We start from the raw sequence: 18,109 nt of genomic DNA on the forward strand, positions 1-18,109 counted from the left end.
ACACAGACATACATTGCGGTTGAGAATCACATGGGTAAAGACTTATTGCCCTTTTATGTCTTACACATGGAAAGCAATAAAAAATATATCCTTTGTGTCTATAGCATCTTCACCTTTACGTCCTGTCTGGTCAGTAATATTATGCAGTATGCCTAACTGCAAACATTTGCACGATCGAAGGAGAACTTTACTGGACCTGGAAACTGGAGGTAAAGCGCTGAACCCTTTCTTTTGATTAGAAACAAGCACAGACACATAGACGCACACACACAAACACACACGTATGAGCCAGATTTGCTGTGGTGATTTGATCTCCTGTGAAGAGGAGATTGGTAATGTTCTTTTTTTTCTTTGGAGACAGCATTACCCAGGCTCAAGAGAGAAGTGAAGACTTTCTGTAGCCTTGCAGCCTCTAAAGGCTTCATGGGGGCTCTCTAAACCCCGAGCTCCAGCAACTAGTTTTCAGTGTTGATTGAGGAAGATAGACTGTCTGCTGTCTGTACAGCGGCTTTGTATTTTTTCACCAGCAGAAGCTGCAGTAGTCTTCTCACTCTAATGCTTATTGATTCCAACACTTCCTAAGATGGTGTGCTGTAAGTCAGTGCTGCTTTGCATTTCCATGCCACTTTTTTTTTATTTGTTTAAGTGTGACTCACTAATGGTGAGGTAGAAGAAGATTAAGAGTAGATTTTGCCACTGTGACGCTGCGTCCTTGCCTGCTTACGCTGTTAGATGATGAGGAAAAATCTATTTTACATTCATCTCATCTAACCCCAAAGAAAGCTGGCATCCAAATAGATTTTTTTCCCGCTGTGCTGATGAAGCACAGGTGTTAATGAGCATTAACATTCATAGCCTGGCTTGTTTTATCTACTCCTGCATTTTGTTTGCACACCTTGCTGTTCAGCAATCACTTTAAATGCAATGAACTCTCTGTGGTTTTTAGAGGCTGTTTACACAAAGTAGAAGGAACAAGTTCTCTCAAATTTCTTGATGTTCTTTTGTTTGCTTGTTGCTTTTCGTACTGTGGAAGCCATGATTTTAAGCACCCCTTCTCACTGGAAGACCCAAAGCAGCAGCTCTACACTCATAGCTAAGCCTTCATCAAGCTTTACGTTTCTTTACATATTGATGATTACTGGTCCTGTAATTAGAGCAGCAGAACATCTGTTATGTAATATTTGCACACTGTGAGGAGTGATGAAGGAGCTTGCACTTTGGTTACTACCGTCTTTTAGTGTGTGCAAAAATAAAAGCGAAGCTACATGTGCTATGAAACCGTGTGGCCATAAAGACCCCTATTCCACAGTTCAGTTGACACTATAATTAACTCCTGGCGCACAAAATTGTGGTTGGTTACCCAGACAGGTAGACTTAACTGGGTCAGTCACCTCCAGTGGACATACAGCATAATACATAACCACAGGTGTCTTTGAGCGCTTATAACTGAAGGTCATACCTGACAAACCCGTTACAACCAGGTCCTTTGTGTTGTTGATAAACTGCTCTTTACGAGCGAGCAGCATCAAAATTCTGCATGTATATGCAGTCTGTCAGGTTAACGCATTTGTGTGTGTCTGTGTGCGTGTGTGTGTGCGCATGGGTATTTGTTGCTAGCAGGCAGATAGCCAACATGACCCAACTTCAGCTTTTCAGCTTTAGCGCAGCTCTGCAGACAGCTGTGCCACAAACACGCTGCTGTGGATCACCGCGAGGGCCTTTTATTTAGGTCACATTCTGTGCTTCAGTGGCCAACAGAAGAGATCTCTGTCAACTGCAATGAATACCTTTAGTTGGACACAGCCCACTTTTTAAGTGCTCTGCAAGAAGCGGACACTGTGCACGTCTTTGTTGTATGCGGTGGGTGCCGCATGTGAATTCACTCTTGTGAGTGCGTTGCGGATGGTGGGTGGGGGTGGGGACTGACCACTGTGGATTTTCCATTTTCACTCATACAATAAGAGAAATCTATTTGCTTAATTCTCTCCCTGAATGATTTAATCCTCTGGTTTAGCGGAGACAAGGAAATTGCATGAATTATTCCCCTAGTTTTTCAATTAATGTAGCACCTAGTTTACAGTCAAAGAAAATAATAAATCTTTCAACAGTACAGCCATTCACTTAACTGCACCTCACATGCACCCAACACCATGTCCTCAAGGGAAGTAAACGCTTGCCATGATATTTAATTCTGCTTCTCCATCATTTTTTTTGTCCTATGTTCATTTCTCCCACCCTAACTCCCAACCCTTTTTTTCCCATTTTTTAAAAATAAAATATACCTTAGTGGCCTTTGGTACTGCATTGTAAATCAGTGTAATGAATTGCCTGCTGAGGCTAAGCCTCACTGCTGTCGCTGTGCTACCCTGAGGTGCGTGGGCTCCGATTATTGTCTTGTTAGCTATACCTCCAGTCCACTGGAAACAGTGTGGATTCACCGACCAGCCAGCCACAGCCCCACATGGGTAAGGAAGGCACTTTAAGGATGCTGATGTATGCCGCTCTTTTGTAGTCACCCTGTAAGGGCAAGGCCGTTTATTGCAGTCGCCTCAACCAGCCCAGAAGCTGTCAGCTGGGTTTTACTGGCCAATTGGTTTCCCCCCTAGAAGACCTAGAGGTATAGAGGGGGTATGTGATCACTGATTGTATTTGTGGGTGTGGGGATGTGCATATTTACTCAGCGAGCAGGTAAGCTGTAAAACAAAACTAGATATGTTTTCTTTTTTGTTTTAGTGCTACCCAAACATGAAAGCACTGGATTAAATTTGTGAGACAGGGGACAGTTGTGGTAAAGTCGCTGCATTACCATCCCTGATTTCTTGTATCTTTGACTTCCATTGAAGTTTCATTTTACAGTAGCCTTGAACAAATTTAGCACACACTTGAAATAGATTTGATCTCTCCTTGCTACCTTTTCTTGCTTTAGTTCTCTCTGTTTCCTTGATTCACTGTCATTTTTTTGTTCACTGAAATGTAGTAGACTAAACAGAGAAATGGAGGAAGAGGCTTGAGGACAGATCTGGGTGTCTGGGACAACATGCCAAATGGCTGCTATATTTAGAAATCCTCCTTTTGAAGTTTTGAAGGGCAAAAATCAAAGACTGAGGCAAGGATAGGTCCAAGGCCTGTCAACATCAGATTTTCTCAGCTGTGAAGGACGGCCAAAAATCATCTTCCTCAAATAAAATCGGATGAAAACATTAAATTGAGCTTTTAAGTGTATGCAAATAGATATTTATAATTCTGTTTTCTGTCTCTCTCTGTTCTTGTTTGTTTGTCTGTTCTTCCCCATGGCTGTGTATTTCTTTGCAGAGCTAGTTTCTGGGCCTTTGCAGACTTCCTGCAGCAGCAGTTGAAGACCTGGCCACGATGACAATGAAAGGTCTGTCCAGCAGTCGCAGTCACCATCACACAGTGACCTGCGACCCTTCTTACGACTCGATGACCCTGGGACACTCAGATCGTCGGTCCTGCTTCCTAAACTCTGGGGATGCTCATCCTGCTGACCACCCTTGCTATACCCAAAGGAACTCCTTCCAGTCTGAGTGCAGTACCTATCCTGATCTGGCCAGCTGCACTTTCCCTCGCAGACAGTACAGCTCTCACCATGAGCTAAAGGAGGAGTGTGGTGCTTTGGTGCCTTACACCGGGCCGAGCAGTAAGGGAGGTGGAGGAGGAAACAACAATCGCATCCCCTCTAACCTGCTAGAGCAGTTTGAGAGCCAGGCACCATTGCGGCGTGAAGGCTACCACACACTGCAGTATAAGCGCACTGCTGTGGAGCATCAACGCAGTGACAGCCCCGGTCGAATCCGCCACCTTGTTCACTCTGTCCAGAAGCTTTTCACCAAGTCACACTCCCTGGAGGGGCCCTCAGGGTCTGGTGGAGGAGGAAGTGGGAGGATGAATGGCAGCAAATCCAGTCCTGATGATCCACCATCATCCTCTGGCACCTTAAAGCACAGCAAGCGCAGTAAGAGCAAAGACCGCTCCAAGTCGGAGCCTAAGATGCGCTCTGCCATCTCAGGCTACTGGAGCTCAGATGACACGCTTGACCGGGAAGTGTGCCTCTACCATCATCAACATGCGAGCAACAGTGGAGGCCTGCCCTCTGGGGTCATGACTATGGGGCGTCATCCAGAAAAATCCCAGTCGCAGTATTTCATGGAGTCCTATAACACTATCAGCGCCCAGTCTCTCAAGACGTCACGTAGCAACAACGATGTGAAGTGCTCAACGTGTTCGGGGGGCAGCGGTGGAGGGCTGCCGCTGACGAGTGCACTCGATGCCCAAGTTCAGCTGAAGAAGAGCTCATGGTCTTCTACTCTGACGGTGAGCAGAGCAAGAGAAGTCTACCAGAAGGCCTCAGTCAACCTAGACAAAGCTCTGGTGAAAGCCGAGCAGGGACGCACTTGCTACTTCCTTCAGGTAGGACTGTTTACAACAGCCCCACCTCTAATGTGTCAAACTTCATGCATCATCTGGTGTGAGCCGCTCCTCCATGTTTCTGTTTTTCTGCACAAAATCTGCATTTGTTTGCTTGCATGCGTCATTGTGATTTAGAGAGAGAGAGATGGAGAGAGACTAATCAGGGTCACAGCGACCCAGACTCGTTCATCTCATTCCCCTGAGCTTTGATCTCTTGTTGAATTTATTCTTGATATAATCATAAACATTTTTCAGACTCATCACATACCATCTAATCCTCTGTGGTTGTGGTTGAATGCACTGAAATATTTACAATATTTATAATTATATGGCTGGGGTTTAAGGGCTTAATTCCCCTGTAATTCAAATTACGATGTAATTATATTGAAATGCAAATTCTTAAAGGCAGGTAATTTAGAATAAAGGTATAACAAGTCAGATTTTTACAGGAAGCAAAATTTAAGTATGTAAGTAAATTGAAGTAATTAAAATTACTTATGCAGTTACAATTACTTAAGTATTGCATAATTTCCTGGTAATTTTACAGAAAATACGCTGTACTTTTCAGGGCACAAGCCTTATTATTAAGTGGATTAATTTAGCCTTTTTACAGCTTTATTTTGTTACATTGTTAATTAATCTTCATTATGTTGATGAATTTTTTATTATTTAATCATCCTTTTTAACTTATGTTGTACTTAAGATTACTTACAGTATAATATGTGTCTCCCTTCTAGTAAAACACTCCATAATACAGCCCTCACCCCAGAAAGTACTTACATTGTAAGCTCAGAAAATATTATTTGTTTTTCCACTAAATTACCAGGAAATTGTGAAGTAATTAAAATTACTTATGCACAACTTACATTTACTTTCAATATAATTATTTCTTTGTTCAGTGTAAAAACCTGACTGGTTTGTGTTTGTGGAGCATTAATGACACCTTGCAGCATGGAACTACATTATTACAGCTGTTAACATTATAATTGCATTGGTCATAGCAGGATTGGTGGGTATATGGTTGTAAATGTCTGAATATATCCTATTTACAAAGAAAAAGTGTGGTGCTACTATGAGATCAGAGGTCAGCAGACAAAAAATTAAGAGAAAACCACTCTACTTCCTAAGCATGGTGGCCACACGTGCTCAAAAATACACAGGGACACATGCACACAGGGACCCGATCATGCTTCACTTTTCTGGGAAAAGATAAAAGTGTTTCAGATTTCATGCATTTTCATGCATTGAGCTGAGCTGCAAATTTAGGCCCGAGGAAAGAAATGGAGAGACAAGCCGGAGAGAATAGACGAAAGCATGTGTATGTGTGTGCGGGGTTTTTTGGGCGGGGGGGGGGGGGGCAAATAAGGGCAACAGAAGAGTGCATGAATGGAGAAAGTAAAAGGCAGAATGCGAGAGTAGGAAAACATAAAAGACAAAGTTCTGTATGGCCATGCATTTTAACATCCTGAAAAACGGAGTGAGCAGATCAAGGAAGGATGTTGTCACTGCAGTGTGGCAACAACTCTTCTAGCCTAAAAGAGCCATTGCTTTTTCTCCAGAGAGCGAGACGGAAGGGAAAAGTGGCTTTCAAGGAGAGCAGCCTGACAAGTTAGTCTCCAGACACTTTTTGAATGCTTAAAACAAAAAGACATGCTATTTGCATCACCTAGTGGGATGGGATTTTGTAATCCGGTGTTTGATGTTCACACACTCACTTAATTGACCCTTTTCATGAAACATTCAGAGGTTACATCCACAGACTGCATATTAAAATGGGGATGATGTCATCAACTGGTTTCTGAAGTTTTGGCTGACAGGGTAGTAAGTTAACGTCTAACACTAGCACACCTGGTTATCAAGCAGGGGTCATGAATTGCAGTCTGCTAATTAGTTAATAGTAGTAAAAGAATTTGAGTAATCAAAACAGAAGCACAAACTTCTGGGATGGGCTCTACCTCATAGCATGCAATAAATCTGCATTAAAAATGCTCAGAAGACCAAATCCAAAAGGGTGGGTTATAAAAAGTCATCCTTACCTCATCGGTTGTAAAGAGTAACACTGGCTACAGAGACCATAAATAGTTTTTTGAGTATGCTGTTCGTTTAAGAGCTGAAGATGACTCGCTTTTGGATCCAGCCTCAAGTGGCCGTTAGAAGAACTGCAGTTTTGCCACTTCAGAGTTGGTGTCCTTTTTCCAACCCAGAGGGAGCGGCCTACACCATCCTCCATACTCTTATGTTCCATCAAAAAGCTGATTAAAGCAAAATGAATACCCTTTTTTTTATTTCAATTCATCTTTTTCACCCTGTCTTAGAATAATTCACTTTTGACGTCCCCATCCAAACCACTGTTGCTGAGATGTTAACACAGTCTGTAGTTACCCCTGACATCAAGGTCAGCTTGGTTTCCTAGCTACACACGAGTCTGTTGAATGATCCTTGTGAACTTTTTTCTCGCTCTGTTTCTCATTTCTTTCACTTCAGAGCTGGTGCCCTAACAGCCACTCACCTTAGCACTGCTGAACAAAACCCCCTTTGTTTCCCCCACCCTCTCTCTTTCCATGTCTGCTGTCTTTGACTCCCTCTCTTTTAGATTAGGGCTAGAAGATAGCTTTACCTCCTTTTATTTTTACCTTCATTAGTGTCTGTGAAAAGGCAGGAGTGCGCACAGAAGCTGAGGTACTGCAACATTTTGTCAAAACAATTAATTCCCTGCATTTGATATGCAGCATGCATCACAGGACAGACAAAAGAAGGCAACTGGCACTGGCAGGCTTATGGTATGATCAAGGCAGACTTTGCATTGATACTGTTACTACTGAATCTTTTCAGGTATAAAGTTCAGTGCAGACAACTGAGAAAATATTGGGTTTGGGGGTTTTTTTGTTTTTGTTTTTTTGAGTCTGCTCACGATTCATGTGTAAGTATGTCTGCAGGGGCCCTGAAGTGCAGAGGGTGACATGTATATAATACCTCTTTACCTAATCTCACCTCATCTCTACAGGTGCCTCAGGATGAGTGGAGCAATTTCTCTCCGCTGGGGAAAGATGACGAGATTCCATGCCGGCGGATGCGCAGTGGCAGCTATATCAAGGCCATGGCTGAGGAGGACAGCGGCGACTCGGACTGCAGCCCCAAACCCTCGCCCAAGGTCCAGGCACGACGAGCCAGCTACCTGAAGGCCACGCAGCCGTCTCTCACAGAGATGACTACGCTCAAGTGAGTGTGTACCAGGGCGCAAATTATTACTTGAAATTACTCGTTGTAAAGATTTGGATTTTTCTTAATTAAATAAATCTAAAAGGTAAGAAAAATGCCAGGCGTGAACTAAAGCTGTTTACACAAGAACACAGAGTTGCCCTTTCTTTAATGTAGCATGCAAAAGATTTAAAAAAAAAAGAAAGTTGGCTCATCTGAAGCAGCAGCTGTGAGTGGTTTTGTGTTTTGACTGTTTGTTGTTAATCTGTGGGAAAAGATCTTGATTACATTTCTGTCCTGGGTTTGCGCCCTAATAGACTAATCATTTTTCCCCTGTTTGTAACTTTAGATCTAACTCTGTATTATAAATGAGCATATGCTACTGAATAAAATGTGTTAAGTGTGCCGAAAGCCTGGAGTCACTCTGCACAGTGTCAGTGAAGCAGATTGGAGAGATGAAGGGAATGAGAGTGAAAGAGAAAAGTCAACAAACAACTGAGATGGAGGCAGTCAGTGTTAGTCAGCGTACTCCCAGCAGCAGTTTGGCTTATGTGTAAGTTCCTGGCTCTTGGTGATCACAGATTAATTACCTTTTCTGTGTTTACAACAATAAAGACATGCCTCTATTTTCATAGCTGGCATACAAATACACAAACACACTGAACTGAGAGCGACTGAGCCCTGATTTAAAATCCACAATGCCAGCTCACCTACTGAAATCTCTTTAAAGAAGCAAGCGCTGTGTTCTTCAGAAATGCATTGAGTTGAGAACATCATCAGCTATTTCTCTCTCCCTTTCTTTTGAAGCAATTCTTTTCGAATGATCTGAGGTTAAAAGCTGAGCTTCATTATTTGAAGAGTTTCAAGCTGTTGTTTCTTGTTATATAGGGCATTCATCTATTTTTTCACAGCACGAGTTTATAAAGTATTCAGCAGTAACAGAGTCCATCAAGATTTTTATTTATTTATATTTTATCTAGTCCACACTGTCAAGCCCAATGGCAGAACTTAATCTCTTTGCAAACAAGTGGAACATTCAATTTTTGGAACTTCAAATTGATTGAAATTGTTTTCATTTTAATTTCATACCACTTTTGTACTTTTTGGCCAGCATTCCTATAATATTAAAACACTGTGCTAATGTTCATGGTAAGGAAGCATGGTGGGAGGTCATCAATTACATTTTGCTGTCCAACCCTTCTTGGCATAATTGTGAACACGCATACACAGATTTGCTCTGCAGTGTGGGAGTTTTATCTGACACTTTAGTGTAGTCGCTTTAATTTTTCCTCCAAGTGCAGTGGTGTAGGTTATCTGTTGGCTTATTTACAACCTGTCTGATTGTCTCTGACAGCTCGTGTTTTTTGCTTCCCCAGCTCCACTGTAGCAATGTCATCCTGTTTCCTGTTACTTCTGGGAGTACCAGTTATCGTAATATCACAGAATTAAGGACCGAAAACGTAAAAACCTGAGTTCTAATATACCAGAAATTGCCTTTTTAATCCATTGTTCTGTTGTGTACAGTCAGTCAGTGAGTCTAAGGTTGTACATATCATTTCATCATTAAAAAATAAATCTAATATTGACAGGTTTTTAAATTAGAATAATGTGACCGCAGATGAACAGTAAATCACGTTACACATTATTCATTATTTAATCAAAACTAAACCAATATATGGTCCTGTGGAAAACTAAGTGCACCTCAATTGCTTGTAGTCTTTAGCAGCAATAACTTGGAGTAACTTGAGGTAATGACTTTCTGCGTGACTATCAGTCTCTTCTATTATTCTAACATTGCTTCACTTCATGGAGCTTTGTGGATTTACAATTGGATTTAGCACTTAAAATCCCATCACAATATTTCAGTTAGAGGCCTAAACTTTGAATATTTTCTTTTTCTGCCATTCTGTTGTAGATTTGCTGATGTGCTTCTGATCATTGTCCTGTTGCATAATGCATTTTTGGCCAAGCTTTAGCTGTTGGACAGCTGTCGGCCTCACCTTTTATATAGTTGATATTTTGGATTTTGGTATCCAAAGATATTTGTGGTCAGCGCAGTTGGTGCACATTCCTGTGGCTTTAAATCAATCCCAAATCATCACCTACTCTACCACCGCTCTTCATAGCTGCTATGAGTTGTTCGTGCTGAGATGCTGTGAGCATTATGGCTTAACATCTTTTGGTCTTGTCTGCCCAAATAACATTGTACCCAACATTTTGTTGTTAGTTAAGATGTAAATGTAAGCTAGTCTGCCTTGTTTTTTTTCTGGTAACCCTTCCAAACAAGCCACACTTGTTCAGTCTTTTTCCAATTGTACTGTCGCCCTAACTTTAACATTTAACATGCTAACTGAGGCCTGTAGCGTCTGAGTTTTTTTTTTTTAGTTTCTCTGTACTTTGCACGGCCTGAGCTCTCGGTGAATTTCCACTCCTCAGAAGATTGGTAACTGTCTTGAATCTTTCTCACTGTAGAATAATGGACTTTAAATTGTTTGGAAATGGCCTTATAACCCTTTCCAGACTGATGGGCAGCAACTATTGCTTCTGTAAGCTCATCACTGATGTCTTGCCTCCTTGACAGTGTGCTAACACACCTGAATGCCCCAGACAAGCTGCCAAAACCTGTGCTTTTATGGAGGTGCTCACACTTGCCTACAATCAGTTAAAGTGCATTTGATTAGCAACATGTGGCTGATGCTTTCCCTCTTAATTCCAATAGGAGTGTGCTTGGCTTTTCACACACTTTTTCTGCATTATCACTTTAGTTTTTATGAAATAAATAATGAAAGGATGTAATTGCTGTTGCTGTTTTTTGATGGTGTCCTTTCTTTATACCACCACACTGTATAACAACACATGATCTGACCGTTGGAGATATCTTACGTCATACTGCACTGAAACAGTTAAAGAACTGAGGACAGTCTGATGGCGCTGCACGAGGCTGTGACTGATTAGCTGTGTAATATACAGAGATGAGAAGAACACCAGTGGGTGCTCCGTCATTGTTACTGGTTTCACACACACACACACACACACACACACACACACACACACACACACACCCTTACGTAAGTGCAAGTGGCACAGCTTGGGGCCTACTAATGACTTGAATTTGGCCCCGGGAACGCCATCATCATCTGATGGAACCCGATGGAACAAACCAAACTGCAGTGCTGCACATTGGAGATAGAGAATGAGGCGGGAGCAGCTGACATCTTGTTTTCACATGGTGCTTTTGGGAGCTGGCACAAGTCTGTTACACTCCGCAATGATTTAATAATCAGCCTTGTTGTTCCATATGTTTTCGAGCTCATTCTGTGGCCATTGTGTCCTTGACTAGCTGGGAATTGCTCCTAAGAAGTTGTGAAATTTGCTAATTCTCGTCCAATTGCAACCTCCTCCTTTATTAAAACACAAGGTATGCAGATAAAGAGTGTATATGAATGGTTGGGATTATTTCTGACAGACAACAACAAGCTCAGGAGAAATTACATCCTTTCTTGTTTCGCTCAGTCACAAACTCCAAGCTTTCTTTTTGCCATAAACATTTATTTGTGGCCTAGATTTTATCATGTTTACTGTGTGTCTCTAAGACACACCCTTCCATCCCTCCAACCACCGTGTTTAGGCTCTTTATTTAGATATACTAAGAGGGGAAAGCAAGGGAAGGATGAAAGCGGAGAAGGTAAAAGCAGTTAGACTAAGAAATCTTGTCACGCGGAGAGGCAGGGGGAACTGGTTGAGGAAAAAAAACATTTGAAGCAAAATGCAAAAAAAGACATGATGTGAAGATGAAAAACAGAAAAGAAGAATTATGTAGAATTATGAGAAAAGAACGAGAAATGTGGAGGTAATCGGCAGACGACAGACAGATTCCTGATGTAATGTCTTCATTTATGTCACTTGTTTCATAGTGGAACAGCTTGCAATATGCTAAACTCCCCCCAATCCTTAACTGGTCCTGATTACTGGCTGGGTCTGCAATTTAAGTGGCCACAATAGACATCATTGGTTCTATAATCAGCCCCACAGGGAAATCAAGAGGAGATGTGGATAGAAAAATGATGTGGGTAGATTCTTCCTTGACTTGATTCCTCTGTGAATCACCCACAGCCAAAGACACAAGGTGGCTGATATGAATGAGTCACACCAGTTTCGCTTTCTTGGTTTTAGAATATGTACCGTTTCAATTCTATAATGAAGTGAACCATTGCAGTACTGTAGGCAGTGCTGCATGGGGAAGTATAGTTATAGGTACAGTGGAACATAGACAGGAGTACAAACTTTATATTTACTCTGTGTAACATTTATTGAATTGTTTTGTCACATTTTAATTAATTGAATTACACAGACTGGTCTGAAATTTTGGGAAAGAGATCAAAATTAAAGGCCTGAAAAGTCTCTTCAGAAGCAACAGAGGTTGTGTATGTTGGTGTTGAAGGTTAAATTGCCTGACTGTAACATGGGAGATTGTTTTTCTCCTGTAAACTACAGGCTATGATCTTTTAACCATTGCCAAAGTTTAGACTTTTCCTTTTCCTTAAAAATATCTAAAATTAATCAAATAACCACCATAATGCTTGATTAGGAAACTGATTGATTTGAAAGTTGGAGTTCTGATAGTAGTGGCAGTATCAGGTGTTCATGTGGAGTGCATGGGTTGTTTAATTTGATAGTTATTCGAATATCTCCGATGTTGTGCCTGGAATCTGCCTGCTTTCTGGTCACGGCTCCTAATGCATCTGTTACCACTGGAAACACTTTGGACTTACACATCTGCTCCAGTTGTTTTTTTCAGTCCCTGGTACTTGTTGCTGTCTGCTGGGATTAGCACATCTATCACAACTCTGGTCTTCTGCTCCTTGGAAACCACCACTATGCTGATTTAGCAGCTACTGCTTGTCTGTACCACAGGACTTTAGCTCTGTTGTTCTCAACCACCTTTCGTGGCATCTCCCATCAGGGCTTGGGGATTCCTAGTCCATGTGTATATTTTCCTGTACACTATCCCAGCCTCTTGGTTGGGCCTGTTAGTCTATGCTGTCCCAGCTTGGCTCTTAGATCCTGCTACTATGAGTTGGATAGTCTCTTGGGTGCTTTTATACACTCTGCAACTTGGATTCTGTCAGTTTCAGTAGACTCCTGCTTCTATGGACCTGGTGCTCAAGGCTTGTGCTGTTTTTTTAACCTGGCCTTTTGTAGCTATTGGAAGGATTTCTTTATGTCAGCCAGTTCCTCTATCTGTCGATGGTACATCCCAAGGATGGACTTGGTTGTCCGTGATAGTTGCTGTTTAATTGACTCTGTCTATGAGTTCTCTGTTCGGTTCTGAGATCACCCATTACCACTATATGTTACTCCCAGGCATGATATAGTTTGTTTGAGTTTGTTTTCTCAATCAAACTCATTTAGCTTTAATAATACTTAAGATATAATAAAACATGACATTTGGCTCAAAAAACTATTTGGTGATTCAGATACACCAGATTCCTCTTTTCCTGTCATCTGGTGGAAAAAATGATTTTCCTTAAAAATACAGTGGAACTATTAGAAAACATTGATGGAAGACCTCAAAATGATCAATTGTGTTGATCAAACAAAGCAGCAGCATGACTAACTCATGAATTTTTCTGTGTCTGTGGAGTATCTTCTAGTATATTATTCTCAATATTAAAGAGCCAGGAGGACGGTCAGGCTAAATGGAGACATGTTTTAAAATTAATAACTGTCCATTCGGCACACTTATTCTTATCTCAGTAGTTTATCTGTTCTTCCACTTCACCTCACCTTTCCAATCTTCCATCCAAGAATGAGTAATCTAGTTTGCTTTGCTGTGGTAACCGCGCACTATTTTAAGGCAGAAATGCATAATTAAAGCTGACCTGACATGAAGGCAGAGACTAAGAGTTGTATAAGCAAAGTACCTATATGCGGATGGTCTTATATGTGTGTGGAATAAGAGAGGCTACAAAAAGACGTCGCTCTCACCGTTAATTTGAGAATTTATATATAATCTGTGATGTATTCTTTCCTCACTTGGTTTAGTAGACCGCCATGTTCCTCAAGAATGAAGTGAGTCTGCTTTTTAGGTTTTATTTGCTGTGATTAATTCGTTCTTTAACTTGCATCCAATTGCTATTTAACCTAAACAGCAAGCACCCTTTTTTGCGGGTACGCAAATGCACACGTGCACATAGACGTGAAGCATGCTAAGCAATCAGGCTGAAAGCAGGTGACAATTAATGAGACATCTATTCATACCTTTCATACAGGATGTGTATCAAATATATTTCTGTGTTTTTATGTCACAGTCTCTAAATTAAGTATACCTCACAGGCATACAGAAACAGACGTTCATATCTCTATATACAAGAGTTCTCATGATTAAGCGTTTTAGAAAGTGCTTACAAGGAGCTTCAAGGACAAACTATCTAAGCTACTGTGAGCGGTTCTCAACAGAACTACGCTGTTTGATTAGATAATGGTGTGTCCTGAAGCAATTGTGGATTGATCCATATCTTTCGGTTCACACACTTCCAAGTACTTGAAATTGCCTTCTCTTGCATTCTTTTCATCGCCCCCTCTTTACCTCTGCTCTTTTTCTGCCTTTATCATCCTTGGTTTTTCACCTTTTTACTAATCTCTTGCTTTTCCTGTTTTTACTTTTTTTTGTTTGTTTTTTACCCCTTCCTTTTTTCTTTCTTTCCCTCCCTTATGGCAGGATTTCCACAGAGCACTCACCCAAACTGCAGATCCGGAGTCACAGCTATCTGCGGGCGGTGAGTGAGGTTTCCATCAATAGGAGTCTGGACAGCTTGGACCCAGCAGGGCTGCTGGCTTCGCCTAAATTCCGCTCCCGAAACGAGAGCTACATGAGAGCAATGAGCACCATCAGCCAGGTTGGTGGCACTCTGGCTCCCATGCCTGTTTTTTGTTAGCCTCTACGGCCCTCGTACCTCTACTGTTACATCCGATAAGGCTGTGCAGTGGGAGGAAATCCCATCGGTAGCCATTCTAAGACCTAAATTAGCAATCAGGTCACCATCCGGCAAATTATGAAAAAAATATAAAAAAAACCCCAATCTCCTAATTAGTGTGTACGTGTGCATGCTGTTTTCTGGAGCTCAGATGATACCGATATTTTCAGATTGGCTAATTAAACAGGAGGGGATGCAGACCTCCCTCAGTTCCCTCTTTTGCCATAATACGCTCTTTCTGCATCAGCATATTTTGCGAACCAAAATGACAAGCTTAAGCTGTTCTACTCATTTAACATGCAGCAATGTGATTTTTATGAATAATTCAAAGTCGGATAGGTTCCAAATAATAACGGGCATTTGAGGTGATGTGACAGTTATTGAACATACTGAAGAATTGGCCAGGAAACAAGACACACACTAGCCTGGTGGAGGTCTGTTAATGTATTGCCAGCTACAAAATAAGATGTTAGTCATTTGGGATTTTGAGCAGTGCTTGATACATTGCATTATTTGTAATGACAGGGGAACTTAGTTTATCTTTTTGCCTGGGGTAATGGGAATATGTACTCCCCTCTAAAGCCCAGGGGCAACAGTTTGCCTCACCATCTGAATGATGGACCCCTGAGACATCCCTTCAAGTCCTGGCATGGAGCAGGCCAAGAAGAGAATGTCACACTGGACCTGGCATCAACAAAAAGAATAAAGGTGCTGCTTAGGTTCTCTATTTCACTGTTTGCATCTAGTGTCAGCTGGTGTCAATAGACTGACTCAAGGTCCACAAACCTTCCTGATTCCCAACTCTACAAATGTGCACTTACACCTCTGACTCTACACTCTGCTTACCAAGTCCTGCTTCTTTCATTTGTGTCACTCCCTGTGAAGATATCCTGGGAACTATCCTATTATCTGCCCTCACATAACCCAGTCTGTCCCACACACCCATCTTGCAAGTCTGTCGCAAGTTTTCTGAGTTGTGTTTGCTTTAGAGCCTGTTTTGAAGCTGCACTAGCTAATGATGTAGGTGTAATTAGATGTCCTTGAGTCACATTTCAAATCCCAGTAGTCTTAGCTTTGACACTTCCCATTCTCACCTTTAATAACACGCGTAGTATTTCACTGTGTTGTATGGCCCTTTGAAGTTTTATCCTACAGGGATTCTTCCCCCTCTGCACCCCTTGGATAGTCTTTTATTTTTCTCCAATGTATTTCTATTTTAAGTGGGCTATATGTAAATTCCTATAAATGGCTTAAAGCTTCATAAGACGGCGTGGAGGTAAAAGCAGTGACAAAAATGAATTGCTGTACTCTGCACTGACATGGAAATTCTGTGATTTGATGTGCTAAAAAAAAGCTTGAATAGTGTATGATGCATTACCAAAAGGCACAGAGTTGTAGAACATAATTCACTGCAAGCAAATATTTCGATGGCTGGATTTCAGTCAAAAGATTTGAAAGATGTTTTGTTAAAAGTACTTTTGCGGTTTTTATTATTTCTCCTTGGCAGAGATGCATTTTTACAAAACAAAAATATTTTTTTTCTCTTTTCTTTTGACCAAATGTGGTGAATCTGCCTGCCATAAATTATGGGTAACGCTGAAACCCCAATGTTATGTTGCAGCACCCAATTTGCACTTTAACTGTGTTTGTATATAAAACTCCTGCCTGGTGAAGCTTTGAGCAGTAGAGTAGTACAGTAACAACAATTCTTGCAGCACTAAAAGATGTTTCTCTGGCTTTTGCTTCTGTAACATATTGTCCATTCACCTTTCTCTTACACTGTGCTGGTACGCACCTGTGCATTGTTATTTTTCAAGGTGTTCTCTTTTTCCTCTGTGTGGATGTTTGTGTGCACATACTGTATGTATGTCTGTCTGTTTTCCCCTCCTCCACAGGTGAGCGAGGTGGAGGTGAATGGGCAGATCGAGGCGGTGTGTGAGTCAGTGTTCAGTGAGATGGAGTCACAAGCAGTGGATGCCCTAGACCTGCCCATGCCTGGGTGTTTCCGTATGCGGAGCCACAGCTACGTGCGTGCCATCGAGAAAGGCTGCTCACAGGAAGAGGAAGAGGGGAGCGTCACAGCGGGAAGCAGGAGGACCAACTCACCCCCACGCACCACCACCACTGTTAGAACCATCCAGAGCAGCACAGGTGGGTGGGAACATGTGCTTAAAGCATGCATACTCATGTGCTGATGACTGAGTGAACATACATAACCTATTATAAATTCATATGAGTTTAGAAAGTATATTTTATGGATGCACTCTGATTTCTGAAAGAATATCTTAATACTGCACTTTACTTGCTTACTTCACTGGAATGTTTATCCATAAACACGCAATACACACATGATTGATGGTCATCAAGTCAAATCTTCTCCTTTCTTTCCCTCTTCTGCAGAAACCCAGTCTTGGTTATTTCCATAAAAAAGAGCTGACTCGGTTAGCCAGCTGCAGACTAGTTTCACTTTGCAAACACAGACCCTCTATATTATTATCCATCTGACCCAGTTTTCTTCTCTGATACAATAAGATGAATGCCGGACTGTTTTTTTTCTCGCATAAGAGCTTATTTGAGCTGTAAAGCCCACTGACTGCTGGATCTTATTTTAGCCCTCTTGTGTGCCTCATGGTCTGGAGTGCTTAGTTTTCCAGCATTACTGCATGCAGTATTGATGCTGAGTGGTGCTGGCATCCAGCACTGGGTGCTTCTATGCTTCCCGCTGCAAATCCAAACGTCATTCCCTTACACGGTGCACGTTGAGTCACCATAGCCTGACGCACATTGGTGTTCGCTTTCATTATTATTTAATTATGCCAATTAAAAGACAGCCTCTCCCCAAACCAGGTTGACAAAGGTTACAGCCAGCTAATTAAACACATTAACTGCAAATTGGAAGAATTGCGAAACTTGTTCAGTGAATTAAAAGGGCTTACTACTGACTCTGAGCAAACATTTATTTAAGGCTCTTTAAAAACTGCTCCAACTGACGTCTTTGCAGACTATCATTTCCTGCTCCAGTTAGTGAAATTAGACAAAATATGAATTTGCACCCCACTGTTTCTATCATTATATATCAAAGAAGAGGCCAAGTTAGGAATGCAATTAAAGGCAATGGAGGATTCATTTGATTGTTCTGTTGTTTGGTAGTACTTATTGATCTATAAAACGGAGAGAGTGATAAGAGGAAGACATTCAAAGCTCCCTCCTCGGAGGAAGGAAGAGATAATGAAGATCATCTATCAGGTGAAGTGTTGTAGGGACTAAAATGGGGTTTTCATCCTAGACAGCTGCTACACGTGGTACAGGAAGTCTCTATTTCTCTGGCTGTCTCACACATGGCTTGCAGGGCTCGCTCTTGATCTGTAACACAAAGGCAACACCTTTAAACATTTGTCAGGTGACTGGTGACTAAGCAGAGATTTCTTTGCTGTAGCACATATTTTAGAAGCGGTTGCCTCATAGCTGTTGACATTTTAATGAACATCCTTGTGATGCCTTAGTTG

At 41.6% G+C, this 18,109-nt stretch overlaps 1 protein-coding gene across 2 annotated transcripts in view; it reads left to right on the forward strand.

Moving 5' to 3' along the window:
- Nucleotides 1-18,109, forward strand: part of LOC309714009 (disks large-associated protein 1-like) — a 96,726-nt gene that overhangs the window by 46,806 nt on the left and 31,811 nt on the right. Inside the window, exons 3-7 of one of the 2 annotated variants that reach the window (XM_082546057.1) lie at nucleotides 3,313-4,428; nucleotides 7,433-7,647; nucleotides 14,348-14,525; nucleotides 15,186-15,311; nucleotides 16,499-16,754. In XM_082546057.1, the coding sequence (XP_082402183.1) occupies nucleotides 3,370-4,428; nucleotides 7,433-7,647; nucleotides 14,348-14,525; nucleotides 15,186-15,311; nucleotides 16,499-16,754 (1,834 nt within the window). In that variant the 5' untranslated portion in view covers nucleotides 3,313-3,369. The remainder of the gene's footprint in view (nucleotides 1-3,312; nucleotides 4,429-7,432; nucleotides 7,648-14,347; nucleotides 14,526-15,185; nucleotides 15,312-16,498; nucleotides 16,755-18,109) is intronic. The other variant, XM_082546058.1, reaches the window with a different exon arrangement.

Source organism: Aulonocara stuartgranti (genome assembly GCF_965226115.1).
Source record: "Aulonocara stuartgranti genome assembly, chromosome: 9".
Lineage (NCBI taxonomy): Eukaryota > Metazoa > Chordata > Actinopteri > Cichliformes > Cichlidae > Aulonocara > Aulonocara stuartgranti.